The sequence below is a fragment of the Sorex fumeus genome, unplaced genomic scaffold, assembly GCF_029834395.1.
Source record: "Sorex fumeus unplaced genomic scaffold, SorFum_2.1 ptg000018l, whole genome shotgun sequence".
NCBI classification, from domain to species: Eukaryota; Metazoa; Chordata; class Mammalia; order Eulipotyphla; family Soricidae; genus Sorex; species Sorex fumeus.
Window position 1 is genome coordinate 5,196,432 of NW_026606075.1, and position 24,348 is coordinate 5,220,779.

At 48.9% G+C, this 24,348-nt stretch overlaps 1 protein-coding gene across 4 annotated transcripts in view; it reads right to left on the bottom strand.

Annotated features, from left to right (window-relative positions):
• Positions 1–14,298, bottom strand: part of CAST (calpastatin) — a 107,968-nt gene extending 93,670 nt beyond the window's left edge. For 3 of the 4 annotated variants that reach the window (XM_056112396.1, XM_056112399.1, XM_056112395.1), the window contains exon 1: positions 14,207–14,298. In XM_056112396.1, the coding sequence (XP_055968371.1) occupies positions 14,207–14,281 (75 nt within the window). In that variant the 5' untranslated portion in view covers positions 14,282–14,298. Of the gene's footprint in view, positions 1–11,975; positions 12,089–14,206 lie in introns of those variants that run through there. The other variant, XM_056112397.1, reaches the window with a different exon arrangement.
• Positions 14,299–24,348: the final 10,050 nt, after the last annotated feature.

Sequence of the window (24,348 nt, forward strand, 5' to 3'; positions counted from 1 at the left end):
TAGTATCCACATACATTCTTCCTCCTCCCTCTCCCAATTTTATTTTACTAAAGCACCGTGAATTACAAAGCTATTCAGAGTTGGGTTTTTGGCATACAAGGTTCCATGACCAATCCCGCCACCCGTGTAAACGTCCCTTCACCCGTGTTCCCAGGTTCTCTCCCCTACAGCCCACACCAGCCCCGTGCCACCTTGACAGACACCTCTTAAATTTGTTTATTGAGGCTTGGGTCTCATGATTTCAGTGGTGTTGATTCTGTGGTTTGGCTATTTAACTCTGCTGTCCCTTCCCACCACTAAACACACCTGGATCCCTTCGATCCCTGCCCTGTTGCTTCTCATCTATCCCTTCTCCTCTTCCCTGTCCCTCTATTTCTTCCCTTCTCCCTATACTCTGGGGGCAATGGTGATCTATGCCTCCACCTGCTAACATACATTCTCATTTGATACCCACATACAAATGGTTTTTACAACTGGACTCCCCAAGGGGCCTGAAGGGAGAGCACAGGGCTCAGTGTGGTCACGAGTTCAAATTCCGGGTCCCACATGCATCAAGCATGGTCCCAGCAGCTCTGACACTACACACAGGTGTGTGCGGATGCCACAAAAGACAGCACCACAGCTTAAGAGACATGACGGGCACGTGCCCCAGCAGGGTGCAAGCCCTTAAGCCAGAGCCAGCCCAGCTGCACCGCATCCCCAGCTGAGACCTCCACTGAGAAGCGTGAGCACTGGCGAGCCTGCATGCAGTGAAGCCCATGAAGCCATGGAGCACCACAGCCAGCCACCAGGCAGGCATCAGATTTCATCATGTCTTTGTCTCGGATTTCACGCCAAATGTTTCTGTTATTGTTAAAAACAGGTGTGGTCACTATGTGGAGCTTTTTCTAAGGTTAGAAACCAGTTTGGGGACTGAAAAAAAAAAAGGCATATTCACCTGATGGTGGCCATGGAGATGAGTGATGGAAACTGTGATGAAGATGAGTGAGCTGCTGCTGTGTCACCACCTGGGCATCGGGGCATCGCACACCAACAGCACAGGAAAGCGAGAAGGAGAGGGAGGACCCTCAGGGAAGCAGAACCCAGAGCAGGAAGTCACTGGGGAGCCTTTCACATAGGGACTGGCCACCCACTGGGAAGAGTTTACAAGCAGGCTTTGTGGCTGGGAGGCTGTGGTCACTGTGTCATGCATGACAAAGTCCAAGATAATAGTCCCTTAGCATAAAGGGAGGATGGAGGGCCTGGGGAGGTAGCTCCGTGGTCAGGAGCACACTCTTTGCATGCAGAAGATTAGAAATCTTATACTGCACATCCCATGCACCAGCTAGGTGCAGCCTAGAGCCACAAGCACCAGCCAGGTGCAGCCTAGCACCCTCCGCCCTGGCCAGATACAGCCTAGAGCCTCAGCTCTGGCCAGGTGCAATCCTAGAGCCCCCAGTCCCGGTCAGGTGCAACCTAGAGGCCCCGAGCACCACATGGCCAAACAGCTTCATAGCCTCAGCCTGAGCACTGAACTTCGGGTCAGGCTGTCCGTGGATGGCCTGAAGTGGCTCACTGGCACTGCTTGGGTTCCTACCAAAACAAAAAGTTCTAGAAATATCAGATTTGTGGCCAAAATCTCTCCTTCAACGTTCTTTGCATGAAAAACCAGGAAATAGTCACTTGTGAAGAGGAATTTCCAGAAGAGGCCCTCAGGAGTGAAGGCAGAAAGAGCGGCCACACAGCAGCCCTCCAGGTGAGGGAGGCTGCTCTGGAGGGTTGCTCAGCCTAAGGGTTATTCGCCCACCAGCAGAGTAACCAGCAGGAAGTAATTGATGGATCTTAAGAACAAGGAATGATCTAAGGTCCAAGCATGCACCAGTGCTCGGAGCTATGAGGCAGTTTTGGAATCCCTGGTGTGCAGAGTCCCGAAGGCCAGGGGAGAGCTGCTGAGCCTGACAGGTCTATAACGATGGAGACTTCCCAGCACTCTCTGTCCAGAACTGGTCCACTCAGCACCAGGGTATTCTAGTCACTTACTATCTCGGCTCTGTATCTTTTTCAGATCAGACATGGGTAATAATAGCACGCCCACGACAGGCGGAGCATGCGGCTCTGGGGGCCTCATTTGCTGGTTGGGAGGTATCATTATTTCATTTCCTAAGTGGGGAAACAGAGACACTGGCTCCTAGACAGGTCCCACGCGACTTCCTGCGGACGCCAAAATCTATATGAGGGTTTATTCCCACACGGTGAGGGCAGACAGCTCTTTCTCCCTTAAGATCAGGCATACAGAGCCAGAGAGATGAATCGAGGCTGGACACATGCTTTTCATGAGGCAGCCCCAGGGTCAGCCTCTGGGTACTGCTGGGTGCTGATAAAAAAGGAAGGGGAGGGAGAGAGAGGGAGAGAGAGAGACAGAGAGAGAGAGAGAGAGAGACAGAGACAGAGAGACAGAGACAGAGACAGACAGAGACAGAGACAGACAGAGACAGACAGAAAGAGAAAGTGACCAAGAGGGAGAGAGAAAAAGATGTAAACAGAACCCCCCACTCCATTTGGTTTTGGGGGCCACACCCAGCAATGCTCAGAGCTCGATCTCAGCACAGCGCTCGGGAGAGCATGCAGACTCAAGTGTGTAAAGCATTTGCTTCAGTCCTTTGAGCCACCTCCCAGGCCTAGTTATTTTCCTTTGAACATTTTTAACACTTATTTCAAAATTTCACGCCTTGACTAGCCAACAGCATCAGCTACTTGCTTCACTGAAATAGTCAAAGGGGTGGGAGCAAGCTCGGTGGGGAAGCACACGTGTCCCATCTGCAACCCCAACATAGACTCTGATATCCCCAACCCCAGCACCACCAGTTATAGCTCAAATTAGCACTGATTCTACATGAATTAGCAAGTAAAAATAAATCCCCCCGATCCTTCCTTCAGTGTCATGAAGGCTCAAACAATAGTTTGGGAGTGAGATGCATAATGGGTTTCAAAATTCTGGGTCAAAATTATGTTTCAGAAGAATTCTTGCTTTGTGCCTTCAAAAGAAATGTCTGTTCTCAATAGAAAGTTTTGTTACAATACACAAAAGTATAATTACCTAAATAAAGAACACAAAGTCGTCTGACATTTGGGGGTAGCATTATAGGTAATATTTGTTCAGTTTCTGGAGTCGTTTTGTTGAATTTTGACTACAAATTTGTTCTGACATTTAGAAAAGTTGAAGGGGTAGGACAATGAACGTTGATATTGTTACCACTTAAGAGTCAGTATAATTTTTCCCTGTGTTTTGCACATTTAGGATAGCTGGGCCTAGTTATTATAGATAGTTATATAAGGATAATCACCATATTAGTACATATATACCTATATTATAAAATAAATGACAGATATCCTGAAACTCTATGCCTAAATATTTCACCAAGCATCTCCTTACACTGGAGACTTTTCCCTACCCAACTTTAATAGCACCATTTTGCTAAGAATTTATAAGTGGTCCTTAATGCCATCCAGTCCTCAGTAACTGACAACTTTATAGCTGGGCTATTGCCCTGACCGTATCTTGGGCAAATTCTCACTGGGATTCATAGGAGTCTACAGCTGCCAAAGCCTGGAACTGCACAGAGAGCTAAGATGATGGGCAGAGATGAGACATGCTGGGGGAGCTGGGAACAGAGAAAGGACCTTCCTGTCCTCCAACCAAGTGGAGTAATTTCCCAAACAACTGCCACCCCTGCATCACCATGTGTGGTGCCGTAACAACTGTCCTGCACCCCAACTCCAGGAGACAGCGTTTATCTGCTTCAAACCTGGGGCCACAGCACATCCCTAAACAAGCCTGTGAGGAAGCTGATGGTAGATGTTCAGGACTTGCGGCAGGAGTCCAGCTCCCCAGTGCTGTTCAGGCGTGGCTTTGGGGCATGGGGGCAATCTCCCTTCTGCGCCCCGCTCCACCCTGACACCGCCACAGAACACAGAACGGAATAAAACCAAGCCCATGTTTACTCCAAAAGAAGAAAGAAGACAGAAGGAAGCTAGGCGTCTGCAAAGCCAAGGCCTGCTGGCAAAGAGGAGCAGATGTGATGTGCTTCTGCAATGTCTTTGCTCTATTAAAAATGGATGAAGGTATGAATAAGTGATAGTGTTTCTTGGAGGGGGTGGAGAGAGAGAAAAACCTTATAAATTAGGGGAGACTGGCACCTCCCTGCAGAGATACTACGGAAGAGAGTGGATTAAATGATTTCGTGAGGGAATTGCATGGTTGGTGAATGATTTCCAAATAGAAGCGTGGTGCTGTTTTGTTTGTTTCTTTTTAAAACAATAGTAGGGTTGATTTCAAGACAATCTGAGCGACTTCCCTCTTTGACTTGGAGACAGGGCCAGGGGATGGATGCTGGCAAGGACACCCAGAGCGGCAGCTCAGTCACTGAAGCCTGGAAAAAGCATATTGGTGCTGCCCCAGCCCCGGCCAAATCCAGAAGGCCTTGTTTCCAGGTGCCTGGGGATCCCAGTACCACAGCTATCTGCAGGCCTCATCAGTGCACTCAGCACTCAGCACCCAACACAAACTCAGGGGACTTCTAGACTCCCTCACACCCTAGCACAGAGTTTGTATTCAGACTTGAGGTGGCAGGTGGGAACCAGACGTCTCCCCCTCCCCTGCGTGGTCCTTCCACTTGAGGAAGGGCAGCAGCTCCTGCAAGATCTAATCTCTCCATCGCTGCCACCCCCCACTGGGCCCCCTGGTGCCCTCCAATACCATTGTCACCAACTCTCTGCATTCCATCCCAAACAAACTCATACAGGACCACAAGGGCATGGAGTGAGAGGTGATGAGATCCAGTGCTAATCAATCCTGCCTGTTTTCTTCTTGTCCATTGCAGCGATGGCTCCTATCCCTCTACCTGGCCTCAGAGGAAACCAGCTGAAGCCCGTGTTCCTTGCTATTTGAGCCCATTCCCTTTTTTTTTTTGCTGGCATCAATCTGACTGTGCCAAACCACAAGATGGTAAAATGAATGAGAAGCACAGATTTAAATATTTTATTTTCTAAGGCTGTAGATAAAAGAGCAGAGAATTTAGATTTTAATTTTTTTCCTAAATATGAATCAGGCCCATTTGAGAAGTGATTGTTTACTTTTGAGTCGGTTGTGTCACTGTGAATTTAGACACTTAGATTCACATCTCTGTATGGAATCCAAGGATATAGAGAATTTGTTTTCCAAACAATCGACATCAATCTGGTCACAGAGATGACAAATATACAAATACTATACTTAGAGATACTTTGGAAGGATATACATGTGTGTAAATGTATGTCTATATGTGTGTGCATTGAGTATATATGATTGTTTCATGTGTGTCTGTGAGTGTGTCTGTGTTTGAGTACCTGTGTAGGTATGTGAGAAGGTATATGAGTGTGTGTGTGTGTGTGAGGTTAAGATTTCCATAGAGCCTTTTGTGTTATAATGTTGATAATCACTAAACACAAATGATGGGAACATGAGGTTAGGGCATTGTTCTTGCATCTAAGATAGTTTTGAAAAATTTAGAATTCTTTTCTGTGAAGAAAATGTACCTCCATAGCATCATTCAAAAGCAATATCCTATTCTTTTTTCTTTATTTTGATACAAAGAATGCAAAACTTGTGGTCTATGTTTTAAAAATTGGTGATTATGGGGCTGGAGAGATGGTACAACGGCAGAGTGCTTGCCTGTATGCAGTCAACCTGGGTTAGCACCCCTCATGGTCCTCTGAGCACCACCAGCAAGGACCTGAGTGCAGAGTCAGAGGAACACACTGAGCACTGCTGAAGATAGCCAAAACAAACAAACCACAAAAGCCTAAACATCAGTGAATGTTCATTGTGTGTGAGGTGTGAAGAGAATGATTAATAGAACATGAAAAGCCTAGCTTTCCATGATGGCATCACTGTTTCTCTATAAACATGTTCATTCATACTAGAAAAATCTAGCATCGCCCTCCTGGGGACATCCCTGGAAGGGATGTTAGTGATGGATGGACAGGTCAGATTTTTCCTAAGCCTTTGCTCCTCCCACCTCCATGCACATCCATTCCTCACATGTACTTGTTCCGTGGATGACCTCCAGTGGCCCTGCTGAGCAAAGGTCTTCGCCTGGTCCACCCTTCCTGTCAGGTTACAGATTCAGATCCACCCACAGTGAGGAATTTCTGAATTTTCTTAATCATTGTCTTGATTAAGTCAATCAAGGCATCATGATAGCTTCAAGTTACGCTGCTGCGATTGTAGCAGTCATTCTAATGCGCCTGTAGTTGGTTTTTTTTTTTTTTCTTGCTTTTTGGGTCACACCTGGCAATGCACAGGGGTTACTCCTGGCTCTGCACTCAGGAATTACTCCTGGCGGTGCTCAGGGGACCATATGGGATGCTGGGAATCGAACCCAGTTTGGCCACATTGAAGGCAAATGCCCTATCCCCGGTACTATCGCTCAGCTGTAGTTTTCTCTAGGAAAAAGGGCAGAAAAGACCAAGTATGGTCAATGCATAATTTTTCCTCTCCCAGCACTGAGCCTGGCATATGGCAGGTGAAAAAGCCACTGTGAGCATCTTTACTTATTGCCAGTTTGTTTTTGTGCTCTGCCTTGTCTACAATCAAAAATGAATCCCATATACTTCTCAGTAACTAACCTAAGACCCCTTTACCTTCCTGTCTCTCACCTCCCTCCCCTTCCCTTCTCTTCCCTGTTGGTTGGAGTGGGTATTTATCATTTGCACTTTTCTTATTGAAAAACACTGATTTCATAGGTTTTGTCTCCTCTCCTCTGTGGAGGGTTGTAGAACTCCCTGGGTAATAGAGAAGGGAGCACCAAATAAAGGGTGTTGGGAAGGTCCACCCAGGATGAGAGATGCATGCTGAAAGTAGACTACAGACCAAACATAACTGACACTCAATGCCTCTTTTGCAAACTAAAGCACCCAAAAGGAGAGAGAAAACAAAAGGGAATGTCCTGCCACAGGGGTGGGGTGGGATGGGGGATGGAGGGTGGGAGGGGTATTGGGAGCATTTGAGGTGGAGAATGGCACTGGTGGAGAGATGGGAACTCAATCATGGTATAACCGAAACCCAAGCACAAAAATTTGTACGTCTACAACTGTACCTCATGGTGTTTCACTAATAAAAATTTAAAAAGAAAGAAAGAAAGAAAGAAAGAAAATACCCCTAGAGCTGGAGAAATATTACAGAGGGTAGGGCACTTGCTTGTATGCTGGGTTCAATTCCTAATACCCAATATGGTCCCCAGGGCCTTATCAGGAGTGATCACTGAACACAGAACCAGGAGTAATCCCTGATAACTGATTGTGTGGCCACAAAACAAAACAAAACAAAATACCCATAATTGCACAGCAAAAGACTGGGTTCAGAAAAGACCAAGACCTCAAATGTACACTTTAGTTAGACTCTTGCAGGGAGACAGTTCAACAACCGGCACTAAAAACAAATGAAGACATCAAATTTCAGGGGTGGATGAAGAATCTCAAATTCAGAGTTACTACATTGTTAGACTCAAATAGCCAGTTTCACCAACAAATCATAAAGCGCATAAATAAACATCATGGGAGGTCCAAAAGAGAAAAAGCACTATGCAAAAACTGTCCCCAGAAGACCAGGTGGTAGAGCTACTAAGTGTTCTAAAGACAGTGGAGGTACAGCATTGTTTACAATAGACAAAATCTGGAAAAAACCCAAGTGTCTGAGAACAGAAGACTGGTTAAAGAAACTTTGATACATCTACACAATGGAATACTATGCAGCTGTTAGAAAAGATAAAGTCATGAAATTTTCATATAGGTAGATCAACATGGACAATATTATATTAAGTGAAATGAGTCAGAAAGAGAGAGACAGACATAGAAAGATTGCACTCATTTGTGGAATATAAAGTAACAGAGTGGGAGACTAACACCCAAAAATAGTAGAGATAAGTACCAGAAGGATCACTCCACAGCTTAGAAGCCGGCCTCACATGCTGGGGGGAAAAAGCAGCTCAGAAAGAGAAGGGACCACCAAGTAATAGGTGCTAAGAGGACCCGCTGAGGATGGGAGATGTGGGCTGAAAGTGGACTGTAGACCAAACATGATGGCCACTTAATACATCTATTGCTAACCACAACACCCAAAAGAGAGAAAGAGCACAAGGGAATGCTCTGCCACAGAGGCGGGGTAGGGTGGAGGGATGCTGGGACCACTGGTGGTGGGAAATGGGCACTGGTGGAGGGATGGGTACTTGATCATTGTGTGACTGAAAGGCAAGCATGAAAGTTTGTAAGCCTATAACTGTACCTCACGGTGATTCACTAATAAAAAAAAAAAGAGAGAGAGAGTCACTGGTGAAGGTTTGAAGACAGAGAAGAAATTGGGAAAAGAAAATGGAAAGATAAATAACATAGGAAAATAACTTTTTGTTTGTTTTTGTATGGAAAATTATGTATACAAAATGTATATGTGTAAATTAAATGGGGCTGTATTGTCTAATGAACATAGTATTTCAGTTTTGTAAGACAAAACCTTCTGGTCATGTCCATACAGACATGTAAAAGAGTGTACTGAATTCCACTGATCTCAATTCGCTTAAACGGGCAAAGGTGATACATTTTATTCGTTTATTTACTTATGCCAGGGAATCATGCCAGGCCAGTGCTTGATTGCTTAACTACCTCCTCATCCATTGGCAAATTTTGTTAGGTGTATGTTACAAAAATTTCTAAAAATTTAAGGAAATAACAAATGAAAACTCAGCTTCTCAGAGCGATCCCATTTTCTAAGACAACCCTATCTAACTAACCCATCCATCAATTCACCCTGAAATCTCAAATGACCGTTTCCTGTGTTTGGCCCAACAATGGACATCGTCCTTTAAGAAGCATTTTGTAGACTCTAATTAGCTTTCCAGAAGTGTGGAAAGTGATGAGAAGAACAGTGTCATCAAATGCTACTCTAAACCAAACCAGAGGCTGCCGACCAAGACAGCAAGGTTGAGTGTGACTTTGAGATCCCAGTGCCTGGAACCTTCTCTTGGACTCGCTTGCCCCTGCACATCACAGCAGCCGAGGTGCCGGTTTTGTCAGGGACACTCTTTCTAGACTGGCCACAATGACAAAGCGTCCAAATGATTGGGGTTCCTTAATCACACTGCCATGGGGCCTGTAGGTCTAATTAAACTGAGAAACACCTTTAATTATTGTGGCCTGATAGAGTCCACGGGTGACTCAGGGGTATGATCACTGCCATAAACTAAATTTACTCTCCTTCATACTTCATCTTTAAGATGCTTATCACATGTTCTTCAAATTTAGCTTTGGGGTCCCCCCCCCTTACCAAATTCTACAGACGGTGAGATCAGTGAGATCAATGATACTGAAATATTCAAAATGGAAAATTACATATGGTAATATTTCATTGACTTGGCTTTTTGTGTGGCAAACATAAAATAGACCTCTGTTTTATGCAGTACTCAAAAATGAAATTTAATCTGAAAACTCTGAAGTTAGGTCTAAATTAGTCAACAACCCTGATTTTTCCTGGTGGAGAGATGGTGCACTTGGAGGCTAATACAGCACCTGGTACACACCAGGTGCTTTATTACTCTACAGATAACTCTGAAGTTATTTTTTCCCACTATTTAAAAGATCCTACTAAAGATAGCGTGATTATAAAATTTACCAAAAAGTGGCGTAGGAGAGAAAAAAAAATAGAAGATGATTCCATAGAGCTTTAAGGGAATTTGTGGATGAACTTTTATATATATATGCATTGTGCTGTAGGAAAAAAGCCCATAACTTTCATTTGATTTACAAATAATCTGTGATAACCCTTTCACAGCCAACAATCAAAGACAGAGAGCCAGAGTGATGATACAGGGGGTAGGGTGCTTGCCTTGCATTGGGTTTGATCCCTAGCACTCTATTTTGTCTTCCAAGCCCCACAGGAAAGATCCTTGAGCACAGAGCTAAGAGCAGATCCTGAGCACCTCCAGGTGTGACCTCAAAGATTAAAAAAAGGGCTAGGAACTCATGTGTTGAGTCATCTGTCCAACATCATAGGCACAGATCATTATGCTGTTAAGCACTTGAAATGTGGCAAGAATGAATTGAATGGGAATATAAAACATACATGAAAAATAAAATGCAAAAGGTCTCAGCCATTATATGTTGGAAGAATATTTGGGATATAGTTAAGTAAAATATATTGCTGGCAATACTGTCACTTGCTTCCTTTAGCTTTTGCTGATGTGAAAATTCCACTAAAAAATGAAAATTCCATACATGGCTCACACTATGTTTCTACTGCAACATGTTGATCTGTGATCACGGTATGTTGCTGATTCTAGAACAATGATTTTTATCATAACCCCCAAATCAATTCCTCCAGAGATTTTTGGCAGGACAGAGCTAAAAGCAGAGTTTTAAACCATCTTCATCTAATTATTACAGCATAACTTCCTTTTTTCGACCCGAGTTCGATTCCTCCGCCCCTCTCGGAGAGCCTGGCAAGCTACCGAGAGTATCTCACCCGCACGGCAGAGCCTGGCAAGCTACCAGTGATGTATTCGATATGCCAAACACAGTAACAACAAAGTCTCCAATGGAGATGTTACTGGGCCCGCTCGAACAAATCGATGAACAACGGGAGGGCCTTTTAACTTCCTTTAGAGAGTCATGAGTTTGGAATAAGTCTAAGGTCAACTCTGCACCACTGAGAACATCTAGAGGTGATTCATGGGATCTTTCTTGATAAGAGCCTTGGATCAATAATGACTCAAAGCAAACTTTTGCTTATACCACATCAATAGCTCTATTTCAAAAAGTGTAGAAAAGGCAAACATTCACAGCAAAATATTTCCAGGAAAACTGGAATTCCTAATCACACTCTAGACTCTAATTCAATTTCGCCAAACTTTATGGGGTTCCTTTTTTTTTTATTTCTGCCTGTTTCTCACATATAAAAGCAGAGTTCAAGGGTTGGCTGATTGCCTTTGCAGAACAAAGGGGGTTGGAGAGATATCACTAATTCCGTTGCCTTGAGCACAGCGAAACAGGTTCCATTCTTGGTGACACATCATAGGGTCCCCAGAACCCCGACAGAAGTGATAGTTACCTAGAGCACAGAGTTGGGGGTAAGCCCTGAGCAACGCCAATGTGACCCCCAAACAAAAAAATGCAAACAACTCTGACTTCTCCATGGTGCTCCTGGAAGCTAGTCCTGTGCCTGGTACACACACAGAAGGTGCTAGTAAATGGTCATTGATGAATGACAGTTTATTGATTCCAACACAAGATTTCTCTCTATAGAGAACCTGATTTGGACACCCTGGCTTTCCCCCAGTAATGCCCAGGGAAAGAGGTGCACTTAACAAAACTTTTTAATTTGCACCACCCAGTGCACTTGTAGGTATTTCGGGGACAGCAATCGGATGTTGGTCAAACCATGCTTCCTGGTTGCAAAGTACCACAGGTGCCAGCTTGCCTGGGCGTCCAGTCCAATTCGCTGGACGAACATCCAGGGAGCTAAAACAGGTCACCTTGGTCTTCCAAGGAACAGAATACGGGGCATCTCTCCGCCTTGTCTCGAGGGACCGGGACTCAGCTGCTCTCACCCCGTGGGCTTTTGCTTTGCATTGGGCAAGACCCGCCCAACAACCGCTGCGGGAAGCCTTGGACCCTGGACCGCGCCCTTTCCAAGGGGCTCCTGCAGGAACCCGCGCGCAGAGGCAGAATTCCTCCAGCCACCGCTGCAGCTCCGCCCGACCGCGAGCACGACCCCGGCGAGCCACACGCCCGCCCGCGTCCGCACAGACCTCGGCGAGGCGTCTCCGCCTCTCCCCAGCCTAAGTCGGAGGTCGCGCCGGCCCCTGCCCAGTCCCACCCAAAGTCCCGGCCACGCCCCGCCTGCACGCTCCGGGGGCAAAGCGAAACCTTCTTCCCTCCCGGCCTCCCCAGGCGCGATCGTGCCCATTTACCGTCTTGTACCACCAGCTCGCGAAAGCCATGGCGACTGCCGGGGTGCTCCGAAGTCGTCCGGCCGGGGACCCTGCGACAACACGGCGCGCGGTGCGAAGGGCGCGGGGCTCGCAGGCAGCCAGCCCTGGACTGCCAGGCTCGGGGCCCGGCCGCGTCTAGCAGCTGCCGGAGGGGCGGGGCCCGGGGCGGGGTCAGAGCAGCCCCGCCCGCCCACTGGCCCCGCCCCCGGCTCGCTCCGACCCTATAGCCGCTGCTCACGGCTGCCGGGGGCGGGCCTGCGGGGGCGGGGACAGGGAGGGCCGCGCCCCTCCCTTCTGCTCCGCCCACAGGCTGGCCCCGCCCCGCGACCGGAAAGGGCTAGCTGAAGTTCTTACTCGGAAAGACCCCGCCCCCTCAGGGTCCCGCCCCCAGACCCCGCCCCACAAAGAGCCAGGGCTGCCTAAGTTCTTACTCCGGAAGTCCCCGCCCTCTTCTTGGTCCGGCGCCTCAGACTCCGCGATGGGGAAGGGCTCGCTGACTCCGGCAAGCCACGCCCCCTATTGGCCCCGCCCTCCAAGCCCCGTTTACTCCGGAAGGCCACGCCCCCTTGCCGGCCCCGCCCGCCAAGCCCCACTGCGCCACGGGGACTGGCTGGCTGAGGAAAAGTTTACTCCGGAGGGCCACGCCCCCTGCCGGCCCCGCCCTCCAAGCCTTTCCCCGCGATAAGGGTGGGCCGGCTGAGGAAGAGCTTACTACTGGAGACCCCGACCTTCCCTCGGGGTCCCGCCCCCAAGGCCCACCCTGCGATGGGGACTGGCTGGCTGAGGAAGAGCTTATGCCGGGAGGTCCCGCCCCTTCCTTGCGGCCCCGCCCCCAAGCCCCGCCCGCGATGAGGAAGGGCCGACTGAGGATGAGCTTTCTCCGGGAGGCCCCGCCCCTCCCCCGTGGCCCCGCCCTCAAGGCCCACCCTGCGATGGGGACTGGCTGGCTGAGCAAGAGCTTACGCCGGGAGGCCCCGCCTCTCCCTTGCGGCCCCGCCCCCAAACCCCGCCCCGCGATGAGGCAGGGCCGACTGAGGATGTTTTCTCCGGGAGGCCCCGCCCCCCCCGCCGTGACCCCGCCCTCAAGGCCCACCCTGCGATGGGGACTGGCTGGCTGAGGAAGAGTTTTCTCCGGGAGGCCCCGCCCCTCCGCCGTGGCCCCGCCCTCAAGGCCCACCCTGCGATGGGGACTGGCTGGCTGAGGAAGAGTTTACTCCGGGAGGCCCCGCCCCTTCCTTGCGGCCCCGCCCCCAAGCCCCGCCCGCGATGAGGCAGGGCCAGCAGAGGATGAGTTTTCTCCGGGGGGCCCCGCCCCTCCGCCGTGGCCCCGCCCTCAAGGCCCACCCTGCGATGGGGACTGGCTGGCTGAGCAAGAGCTTACGCCGGGAGGCCCCGCCTCTCCCTTGCGGCCCCGCCCCCAAACCCCGCCCCGCGATGAGGCAGGGCCGGCGGAGGATGAGCTTTCTCCGGGAGGCCCCGCCCCTCCGCCGTGACCCCGCCCTCAAGACCCACCCTGCGATGGGGACTGGCTGGCTGAGCAAGAGCTTACGCCGGGAGGCCCCGCCTCTCCCTTGCGGCCCCGCCCCCAAACCCCGCCCCGCGATGAGGCAGGGCCGGCGGAGGATGAGCTTTCTCCGGGAGGCCCCGCCCCTCCGCCGTGGCCCCGCCCTCAAGGCCCACCCTGCAATGGGGACTGGCTGGCTGAGGAAGTTTACTCCGGGAGGCCCCGCCCCTTCCTTGCGGCCCCGCCTCCAAGCCCCGCCCGCGATGAGGCAGGGCCGGCGGAGGATGAGCTTTCTCCGGGGGGCCCCGCCCCTCCGCCGTGGCCCCGCCCTCAAGGCCCACCCTGCGATGGGGACTGGCTGGCTGAGCAAGAGCTTACGCCGGGAGGCCCCGCCTCTCCTTGCGGCCCCGCCCCTCCCCGTGGCCCCGCCCCCTGACCGCGCCCCGCGTCGACAGGGCGGGGGAAATTCTAAGCGCGGCGGCCGCAGCCCGCGGCCCCGCCTTTACGTCGAACCCCGGGTCCCGCCGCCCACCCGAGCGCGTCTCCCCCTCTGCGGGGTCCCCAGGACTCTCGCCCGCTCTCCGCCTCCTTTCGCCCCCGGCCCGCCAGCCTTCCCGGCGCGGCCCGCGCAGCCCGCGGGACGCAGGCACCTGCCCGACCGCGGCGCCCACCGGCTGGGCCCGGAGCGCGACCCCAGCCCACTCACCTGCGGGTCGCGGCGGGCGGCGGCCGCTCGCGGGGGCCGCGGGGAGGCGGCGGGCGCGGAGCCCGGCTGAGACATGGCGCGACGGGCAGCGGAGGGCGGAGGCGGCCCCGGGAGGCAGCTTCTCCGGGAGGGGCCCCTCGCCCGCTGGGCCCTCCCCTTCCTACGGCCGCGGCCCCGGGCTCTGCCCTGCCCCCGGCCCCCCTGCGCACCCCACCCCGGGCCCCCCTGCGCACCCCACCCCGGGCCACCCGTGCACGCCCCACCCCGGGCCACCCGTGCACGCCCCACCCCGGGCCACCCGTGCACGCCCCGCCCGAGGTGTCGCCGCCCGGAGCCCCGGCTCGTCTCTGCACGCCCCACCCAGGGTCTCAGCAGAGCCCCGGGGCTCGGGACCCTTGTCTGCAGGGGCGGGGAGGGCGCGCCCCGGGACGGGAATTCTGCAGCCCGGCGTGGCTGGCGCGGGCGTCGCCCGTGAACACGTGGCCCAGCCTGATCTGCAAACAGCCGGGTCTCAGGCGTGCTGGACTCTGCTCGGCTGTGTCCTCAGCAGGCAGGCTGGGAGAGGCGCATTTGGAGGCGGGATGAGATCCCGAGCAGGGATGGGTGACCGGTCATGCTCCTTGCTGGGCAGCTGTTGTTGTCCAGCGTGCATTCCTCCAGTCTTTGGCCCTCCTAAAAACAGCACCCCAGGCTAGGGGTGGAAGTGGCTCGTAGCAGTCAGGACAAGGCAACCTGGCCCACCACGGTGATCAGACCCGACAGAGAATGAAACTGTGACTATGCCTGGCACTCTGCACTGGCCTGAGGACGCTGGCAGAACAGCTGCAGTGAGAAAGGCTGGATTCAAGGCCAAAATCAGCTATGCTCGGGGTGATTGGCAGCATGGAATGATCCCTGCTACCCTCTTATTTTCAGCTTCTCTTACTCACCCCCCTAAGCTACCTGACCAGGTTTTGGTCTCCACGTGAGCCCTAGGGGTGCTTTAAATGTGCTTCCTCAGCAGGCTGCTGTGTAAGGGGGTCTATGGGTGGGGGAGGGGCAGGGTGGGTAGGCCAGTGGTTAGGAACCACGTCTTGAATGGGTTGGATCTCACATTCTCACTCTGTCCCAGATGAACCAATTACTTTGTTCAACCTCTAACCTGGACCGGATGGTATCAGGAGATGGGTTCCCTGAGAGGTAATAGTCACAAAAGTAAGGGGAAGGAGGGCACAGCTCTCCTGAATGAGAGGAAACCGTGCATAGAAGGGGTAAGAAGCCCCTTGCCTGTCCTCTGTGTGAGGTCACAAGGGACAGAGCACTCCCAGGGAAGGAACTTCACCTATCTGTGCAAACCCCTGCTCACTCATTGCAGTCTCCAGAACTGTGAGGAATAAAGCCCCCTTGTTCATAGGTGCCGCCCAAGCAGCTGGGGCAGATGAAGCTTCTCAGAGCTCAGGGGCCTGAGCACCGTGGGAGTGGGTGTGTGTGGGGGGGGGCAGGGAGAAAGGGGTAGGCTGAGGAAGAGATGGAGGAGAATATGCAACATATGAATTCGTGATTGCTGTCCATGACTTGAGTCACACGTACTCACAGCTATGCCCTCAGGTTTTATTTCTCCTTTTTTAGTGTCCCTCCAGAGAGGAGAACATGGGGCTGGAGAGGTAATACAGCTGTTAGTCACATGCCTTCCATGTGCCTATCCAGGTCTGATCCCAGGCCACAGCCTATGGTCCCCAAAGCCTACCAGGAGTGATTCCTGAGCTCTGAGTAAGCTCTGAGCACTGCCCGGTGTGGCCTCCAAACCAAAACCCAACCAAGTAGTAAACACCTGCAAAATACCTTGTCCTGCTCTACAAAATGCCCTGCTGGCATGTGTATAAAACACAGAGGACTGAGATCCTATATCTTGAGGGACTTTACTAGAGAGCGATTTGGTGAGGGAAGGGAAGAATTGACAAAGGGAGAGGAAATGGGGGTGCTTCATCCTGGAAGGAGCCTTAGGTAACCATGCAGGCAATGCAAAAGAGAGGGGCTTTTCTGAGTCTCATTTATAAGGCTGAATTTACCAATTCTATCGGCGGAAAGAAAGAGAACTTGTCTTGAGGGAAAGGAGGTTACCCCCTGATATTAGAAACATGCAAAGTGGGCTGAGAAATGTGTGCCCTCTGCTGGTGGCACTCCAGGAACTGGGTGGGAACTTTGATTCCTGAAGGGGACTCAGAGCTCATCCCATCCCACTCATGGCCAACCCTCTCAAATAATCAAAGAAGAAACAAAGATTGGGGCTGGAGCGATAGCACAGCAGGTAGGGCATTTGCTTTGCATGCAGCCGACCCAGGTTTGGTTCCCAGCATCCCATATGGTCCCCTGAGCACCCTCAGCACCGCCAGGAGTAAGTCCTGAGTGAAGAGCCAGGAGTAATCCCTGTGAATCGCCAGGTGTGACCCAAAAAGCAAAAAAAAAAAAAAGAGAGAGAGAGAAGAAGAAACAAAGATTGAGAAAGTCTGCTGCCGATTTGCTATATAACCAAGAATCAGGTTTAAAAATATTATCCTTTTAATTAAATTACTCCCACGTCTTTTGGGAAGAGGGGGAACAAACCCAGTGAAGCTCGGGGGTTACTCCTGACTGCACTCAGGAATCACTCTTGGAGGGGCTCAGGTGACCCGATGGAATGCTGGGGATCAAACCCGGGTCCACTGGCACATGCAAAGGAAGCATCCTATATGCTTTGCTCTTTCTCCAGCACCCTTCCACTTCTTGCAAATGACTTTTGTACTCAAGAGGAATTACAGAGATCAATTTGTCTCTCAGAGCAGCTAAGCTGTCGACACTACTATATAAATGCATAGAAGAATCAGCATGTCTGATTAGAAATTGAGCTCCCATTTGACCCAGCAATACCACTCCTGGGAATATATCCCAGAGAGGCAAAAATGTATAGTCGAAGTGACATCTGCACTTGTTTATTCATTGCAGCACTCTTTACAATAGCCAGAAACTGGAAGAAACCTGAATGCCCAAGAACAGATGACTGGTTAAAGAAACTTTGGTACATCTACACAATGGAGTACTATGTAGCTGTCAGAAAAGATGAAGCCATGAAATTTGCATACAAGTGGTACAACATGGAAAGTATCATGTTAAGCGAAATGAGTCAGAAAGAGAGGGATAGACATAGAAAGATTGCATTCATCTGGGGGACATAAAGTAACAAAATATGAGATTAATACCTAAGAATAGCTGAGATCAGCACCAGGAGGATTACTCCATAGCTTAGTGGCCAGTCGGGCATTCTAGAGGAAAGGGCAGCTCAGATAGAGAAGGGAGCACCAAATAAAGGGTGTTGGGAGGATCCTCCCAGGTTAGGAGATGCGTGCTGAGAGTAGACTCTAGACCAAACATGATTGCCACTCAATGCCTCTTTTGCAAACCACAACACCCAAAAGGAGAGAGAGAACAGAGGGGAATGCCCTCCCACAGAGGCAGGGTGGAATAGGGGGGAGGGATATTATCCATGGTGGTGGAAAATGGGCACTGGTGGAGGGATGGGTATTTGATCATTGTATAACCGAAACCCAAGCATAAAAATTTATAGATCTACGACTGTACCTCATGGTGTTTCACTAATTAAAAAAAAAGAAGAATCAGCATGTCTGTGACCACTAAGCATGATTAGAAATAAGGGAAGCAACATAGTATTTATTAAATTTGACTAGTCCTATTATGTCCAGCCCAGACATGGCTGGAATAGGTCTGGACCACCCCCTGCTAGCCTTCATCTATAACTCTTGCTAATTTTCTCAAGTTTAGAGTATAAATCTCTAAGGAGAGCTCAGTTATTAAACTCGGTGCTCTGGCAGGGTCATTCACCCAGCAACATTGTGACACTTCATCCTTATAGCCAATTTTTTGATGGCTGCTCACCCTGATCTGGGATTAGGTTGCTCTGGCTCCTTTCTTGATCTTCTTTACAGGCTCCTGAACGGTAGCTTTCCCCTGCATCATAACTCTTAACAGCTGATGGAAAATCCTAGATTCTCCTGGACCACTCCTCAGCATAGATTTTATTTTTAAGAAGCAGTGATCCCCCTCCCAGGATGGGAGAAGCATGCTGAAAGTAGACTATAGACCAAACATGATTGCCACTCAATGTTTCTTTTGCAAACCACAACACCCAAAAGGAGAGAGAGAACAGAGGGGAATGCCCTGCCACAGAGACAGGGTGGGATGTGGGGGAGGGGGGTGGGAGGGATACTGGGATCCGTGGTGGTGGGAAATGGGCACTGGTGGAGGGATGGGTATTTGATCATTGTATAATTGAAACCCAAGCACAAAAATGTGTAAGTCTGCAACTGTACCTCATGATGTCTCACTATTAAAAAATTTTTTAATAAAAAAAATTGTTAAAAAAAAAGAAGCAATGATCCAGTGTTCAAAAGTAGCTAAAGTGTTTTCATCTTGGCAGCTATCCCTTTACTGCAATTGAAAACAGCTGAACGTGTGCACAGTTCAAAGATACAGAAAAAAATAAAATTTTTATTAAAAAATTAAATCATCTCACCTTACATTCTTTCTACGGTCTTAATTTTTTTTCTATATATCTCCATACACAAGTCAGAAGACTTTGTACTGTGTACTTACTGTTCTTCTTTCCATCTGCGGTGATGTGATTCTTCTCAGAGGGAACTATATAGATGAAATCATTGTGAATATTAATATGGTTTTTTGACTCTTGGTATAGGCAAATGCACCACTAGACTCTATGATGACGAGGACCAGACTTGTCTTACAGAACTAGAAACTGTACCTGGAGCTTAGTTCAACCCCAGTAAAATCATTGACAGAATAAGAAGCTAATAACAGGTCTTTTCATTATTAACTTTCTCCTTCCATAATAAAGCAATAGACCAGGCATGGGAGGGGTCAGAGACACTAAACATTGACAATGGCAGTAAATCAATCAAGTCCATATAGGTCTGACTCTGTACTAAAGACTGTTTTAAGACTTTTGCATAGATTCTTTCATTTCATCCTTGGTGGCAGGAACTTTTGTTTTCCATATGTTGTTCTTTATCTGGGCTGGAGCGATAGATAGCACAGCGGGTAGATAGGGCGTTTGCCTTGCATGTGGCCGACCTGGGCCGATCAAGGTTCAATTTCTCCGCGCCTCTCAGAGAGCCCAGCAAACTACTAAGAGTATCCCACCTGCACGGCAAAGCCTGGCAAGCTCCCCGTGACGTATTCGATATGCCAGACACAGTAACAAGTCTCACAATAGAGATGTTACTGGTGTCCACTCAAGCAAATCGATGAACAGTTGGAAGACAGTGACAATTCTTTATCTAGGAAATTCCTAGGGAGCTAAGATTCAGAGATCCCAAAACTGCTCCATGAGGCTGTTAGCATTTGACTTATTACTCTGATATGTACACCTAAACAATATTTTGTATTTATTCTTAGCCATGTGGGGTTGGAGTGATAGCATAGTGGGTAAGGCGTTTGCCTTACACGCAGCCAACATGTCTGACCTGAGTTCCATTCCTCCGCCCCTCTCGGAGAGCCTGGCAAGCTACCGAGAGTATCTCGCCCGCATGGCAGAGCCTGGCAAGCTCCCCGTGATGTATTCGATATGCCAAACACAGTAACAACAAAGTCTCCAATGGAGACGGTACTGGGCCCGCTCGAGCAAATCGATGAACAACGGTGACCGTGACCGTGAATGCCTTTGCTATGTACAAATAAACTCTTAAAGTAATTCATCCATGCAATCATATGGATGAATGCATAATATCCTAATGATTATATTTCAAAATAAGAAGAAATTTCCAAGGTGATTTAGCTATATGTTCTTTAGAGTCGTCTGGATAATATAAAAATAATGCTTCCGGGGTTTGAGGAGTGTTGCCAGTGGTATAATACATGCCTTACCTGTGTGAGGCCCTGGATTCAATCTCCAACAGCACAACGAAATTTTTTAAATAATTAAAAAAATATGATCAGGGTCAGAGAGATAATACAATGGGCAGGGTGGTTGCCTTGAGTGCGGTTAACCTGGGTCAATCCTTAGCACCATATATGGCCCCCTGAGCCCTGCCAGGAGTGTTCCCTGAGCACAGACCAAGGAATGAGCTCTGAGCACAAAGCCAGGAGACAGCCCTGTGCACAGATCCAGGAGTCAATCCAGAGCACAGAGCTGGGAGTAGCCCCTGACCACCCCTCAGTGTGCTTTTCTCCAAAATATTAGCTACCACAGTTTCTATAAAAAAAATTATCTCAGATATTTTTGAGGTGGTTGTTCTCAGAAAACTCTTTCTAACTGTAAAATGACTTTTCTATTAGAACTTCGTATGGGAAAATGGCTCAGTTTTCTTGAAAATTGCGGTGTATATAGGATTTCCATTTGGGTCTCCAAATGTTACTATCTCAGATCACCACAACACCTTGTCAAAATGGAGAAGCCAGGAGTCTGACAGAATGCTTGCCTCACACCTGTGAGGGCCTGATTGAATACAATCACCAGCAACAAAAAATCCTGAAAACTCAAACTGTTCTCTTACTTCTAACCTATTACTGGCCAAACTCCTGCCGGTGTGGGAGTCCACCCATGATAGGAGTGACATACATTTGTTCTTCCTGTCCGGGGTCCACATGGTAGCCACGAGGCCCCTGATGGTCCTCTGTGGCCTCCCTCGTTGGTGTGGCCATGTACCATACTCCCCCTTTTCTGTGATCGTGACAGTGGTGAGGAGAACTGCTCAGCCGTTGGCATTGTGTCTGTCCTTCATTTGAGTTTATCTGGTGGTTTCCCACAGAGAGGGTGGAGCTGTAGACTGGGGCCTGGGACGCAGGGACGCAGGGGGCAGGGTGCAGCTTCTTATGGAGTTTCCTTCTTGTCACACCCCTGCGGATGCATGAGAGTTTCGGGATTTGCCTCCTTTAGGGAGGGTTTCTGCCAGGGTCCTCCCTGACAACTACAAGCTCTCCCTTCCTGTTCGAGTTCAGCGGGAGCCTGTAAAGTGGTGCTCGGGAATTGGGGTCCCACCTGCAATTCTGCCCACTGGGCTTGTGGTTCAGCACAGAGCCTGAGGAGGTGGAGCTACTGGCCACTCTGGGTTGCTGGGGTCAGCCAGGGCCGCAGTGACAGTGGTCAGGGGACCAGATGGTGGTGGGAATCCAACCCCATTGGACTATATCCCAGAATCCCTTTCTAGACTTTAATTCTAAGTCTATTATGTTTTGTTTTTATTGTTTTTGGGGCCACACCTGGCAGTGCATAGGGTTATTCCTGCCTCTGCACTCAGGAATTACTGCTGGCGGTGCTTGAGGGACCATATGTGGTGCTAGGGATCAAACCCGGGTCAGCCCATGTGCAAGGCAAGTGCCCTACCCCTGTACTATCTCTCTAGCCTGTCAATTACATTTTTAAATGTCAAAATTATAATGATTTCATTTGTCCCAATATTGTACCCACTTGTAAGAGTTCCAAAGATTACTGCAATTGGCATACATTTTTTCTCTATACAAAATTGATTTTTTCCCACATTTCAGTCCTCCAAATTACATGTACGAGGCAACATAACAGGCAATTTCTAAGAGGTAAAATGGGAGTTCATACAACTCTTCTTAAGTAGCTATTTTTCGGTTTAAAATGTCAAAGAGTGAAAAAACATTGAAAAGCATTTCAAGGTCCATAATTGTCAGGAGACAATCTGGGAGAGTATTTTCTATAATCATAGATTGGAAAACTCTTTCTAAAGTATGACATAAAGGAGACGGAGGGACAGTAGAGTTGGTCAGGCCCTTGTCTTGCGTGCAGCCGACGAGCTAGGCTTGATCTCTGCTATCCCATGTGGTTCCTGAGTCCCACCAGGGGTGAACCCTGAGCACAGCTAGGTATGGGCAGCCCCAAAATAAAAGGTAAAATATGATATAAAACCTAAATCTAGAAGTAAAATTAAATCTGACTGTAGTAAAAAATTAACTCATCATAGAAAGTGTTTAAATACAACATTAAAAAATCAAATAAATAAATAAAAGAACCAACAATCCCACAGAAATATCACAAAAGAACTTAGAGAATTCACAGAAAAAGGAATACAAATGGCTTATTAACATGTGGAGTTATGTTGCAGTCTAATTCAAAATAAGAGAAATCATAGTAGAGTCACATAAGATATCATTTTATCTTATTGAGTTGGGAAAAAATAAACAAGAGTAATAGTACACGGCACTAGCAATATTGTAGATAAGTAGGTATTATTTTACAATGCTGAGGGGGAAATTGATGTAACAATTTTGGTTGACAATTTAGCAAATTCATGTCAAAACGTTTAAATTAGATGTTTCTTTTCATTACTGATTTTACTCCAATAAATATACTTGTAGATGTACATGCCCGAAACACAAAAATATTGATTACAGAGCCTGAGAGATAGCAGAGCAGGAAAGGAACTTGCCTTGCATACTGACAGCCTAGATTTTTCGATCTCTGGATCCCAGTCACTGCTTTTGGTCCTCTGAATCTCACCAGGAATGTTCCCCAAGCACAGACCCTGGAGAAACTCCTGAGCACCACAGGGTATAACTTCAAGCAAGCAAATAAAAAGAAAGGTCATTACATCATGATTTGTAATACTGAAATACTGAAAATCAGCTAAATAGTCACCTGCAGGGAATAATAAAACATAGTATGAGAAGCATGAAACAATCAATTAAGTGCCTGCTGTGTAGATGTTGAAATGCTAGATTTCTATAAACTCACGTGGAATGAATTTGCAAGATATTTAGTATGCAAAAACTTTAGGAGGCTCTAACTTTTTTATGTTTTCAATATAACTAAGGATGGATGGGTTATTTATACAGGCTATTTTTGGAATGATCCATTGAAATATTGCACATAGGGGCCTGGAATATAGCTCACCTGCCTTGGCCTGTGGGTCCAGGCCCTCGATTTTAGCTGTAGCATCAAATGTGTATGCGCATGCACACACATACAAACACACACACACACACACACACACACATTGTAAATACTGGCTGTCTCTAAGAATAAACATGGGAAAATACAGTGTGTGTGTGTGTGGGTTCTCTTCATTTTACATCTTTTTTTTTTGAAACCAAGGTATAAAGATATTTTATTTTTTTCCCTTTTTTTTATTAGTGAAACACCATAAGGTACAGTTGTAGACTTACAAATTTTTGTGCTTGGGTTTCAGTTATACAATAATCAAGTACCCATCCCCCCACCAGTGCCCATTCTCCACCACCACGGGTCCAGCATCCCTCCCACCCCCGTCCCCCCATCCCACCCTGCCTCTGTGGCAGGGCATTCCCTTTTGTTCTCTCTCTCTCTCTCTCTCTCTCTCTCTCTCTCTCTCTCCCTCCTGCCCCCACTTCCTTCTGTCCTCCCTGGGGCCCCTTAGAGGGGGGGCAGATTGAGTTTCCCTCCTTGCCCCGAGCAGAGCCCTGGCAGCCGAAGACCTCCAGAACCAGCCACAACCATACTGAGACCACTCTCCACACTCATGAAGATATCAGCAGAGAAACAAAGGCATGCGGGTCCCGGGGCTGAGATCTCCAAGCCTGCTCAGATTGGAACTGGGGCCTCCTCCACCCAGATCCCACATCTTCTAGTCTGTTGGCATTACACCCACCAACTGCCTGCCCCCCTCCGCCCCCCCCTCCCCCGGCGCTGTGTAATCCCATCAAGGGCCAAGACCCAGAGACTATAAAACCCAGCTCCCAGAAGCGTGCGGCCACACATGTGGCTGCGCAACATCTTATTATCTTATTCTTGCTTTGGACAACCTGGTAGGCTACCAAATGTAACCTGCCCACACGGCAGAGTCTGGCAAACTCCCCGTGGCGTACCCAATATGCCAAATACCAGTAACAATGATGGGTCTCATTCTCCTAACCCTGAAAGAGCCTTGAATGTGGCACTTTTTAGAATCTCAAGGCTAGGACAAAGGAGACGTTACTGGGGCCTGCTCGAGGCAGTCGATGAACAACAGGATGATCATGATCGTGACTGTGATTACTTTCATCACCACTCATGGAAGAGGGCTTCTCTTCAGAGAGTTTATTTGAGGTTGGTGAGACAGTACAGATTTTACCTTATACTGAACTGACCCTGGTTTAATTCCCAGCATCCAAGC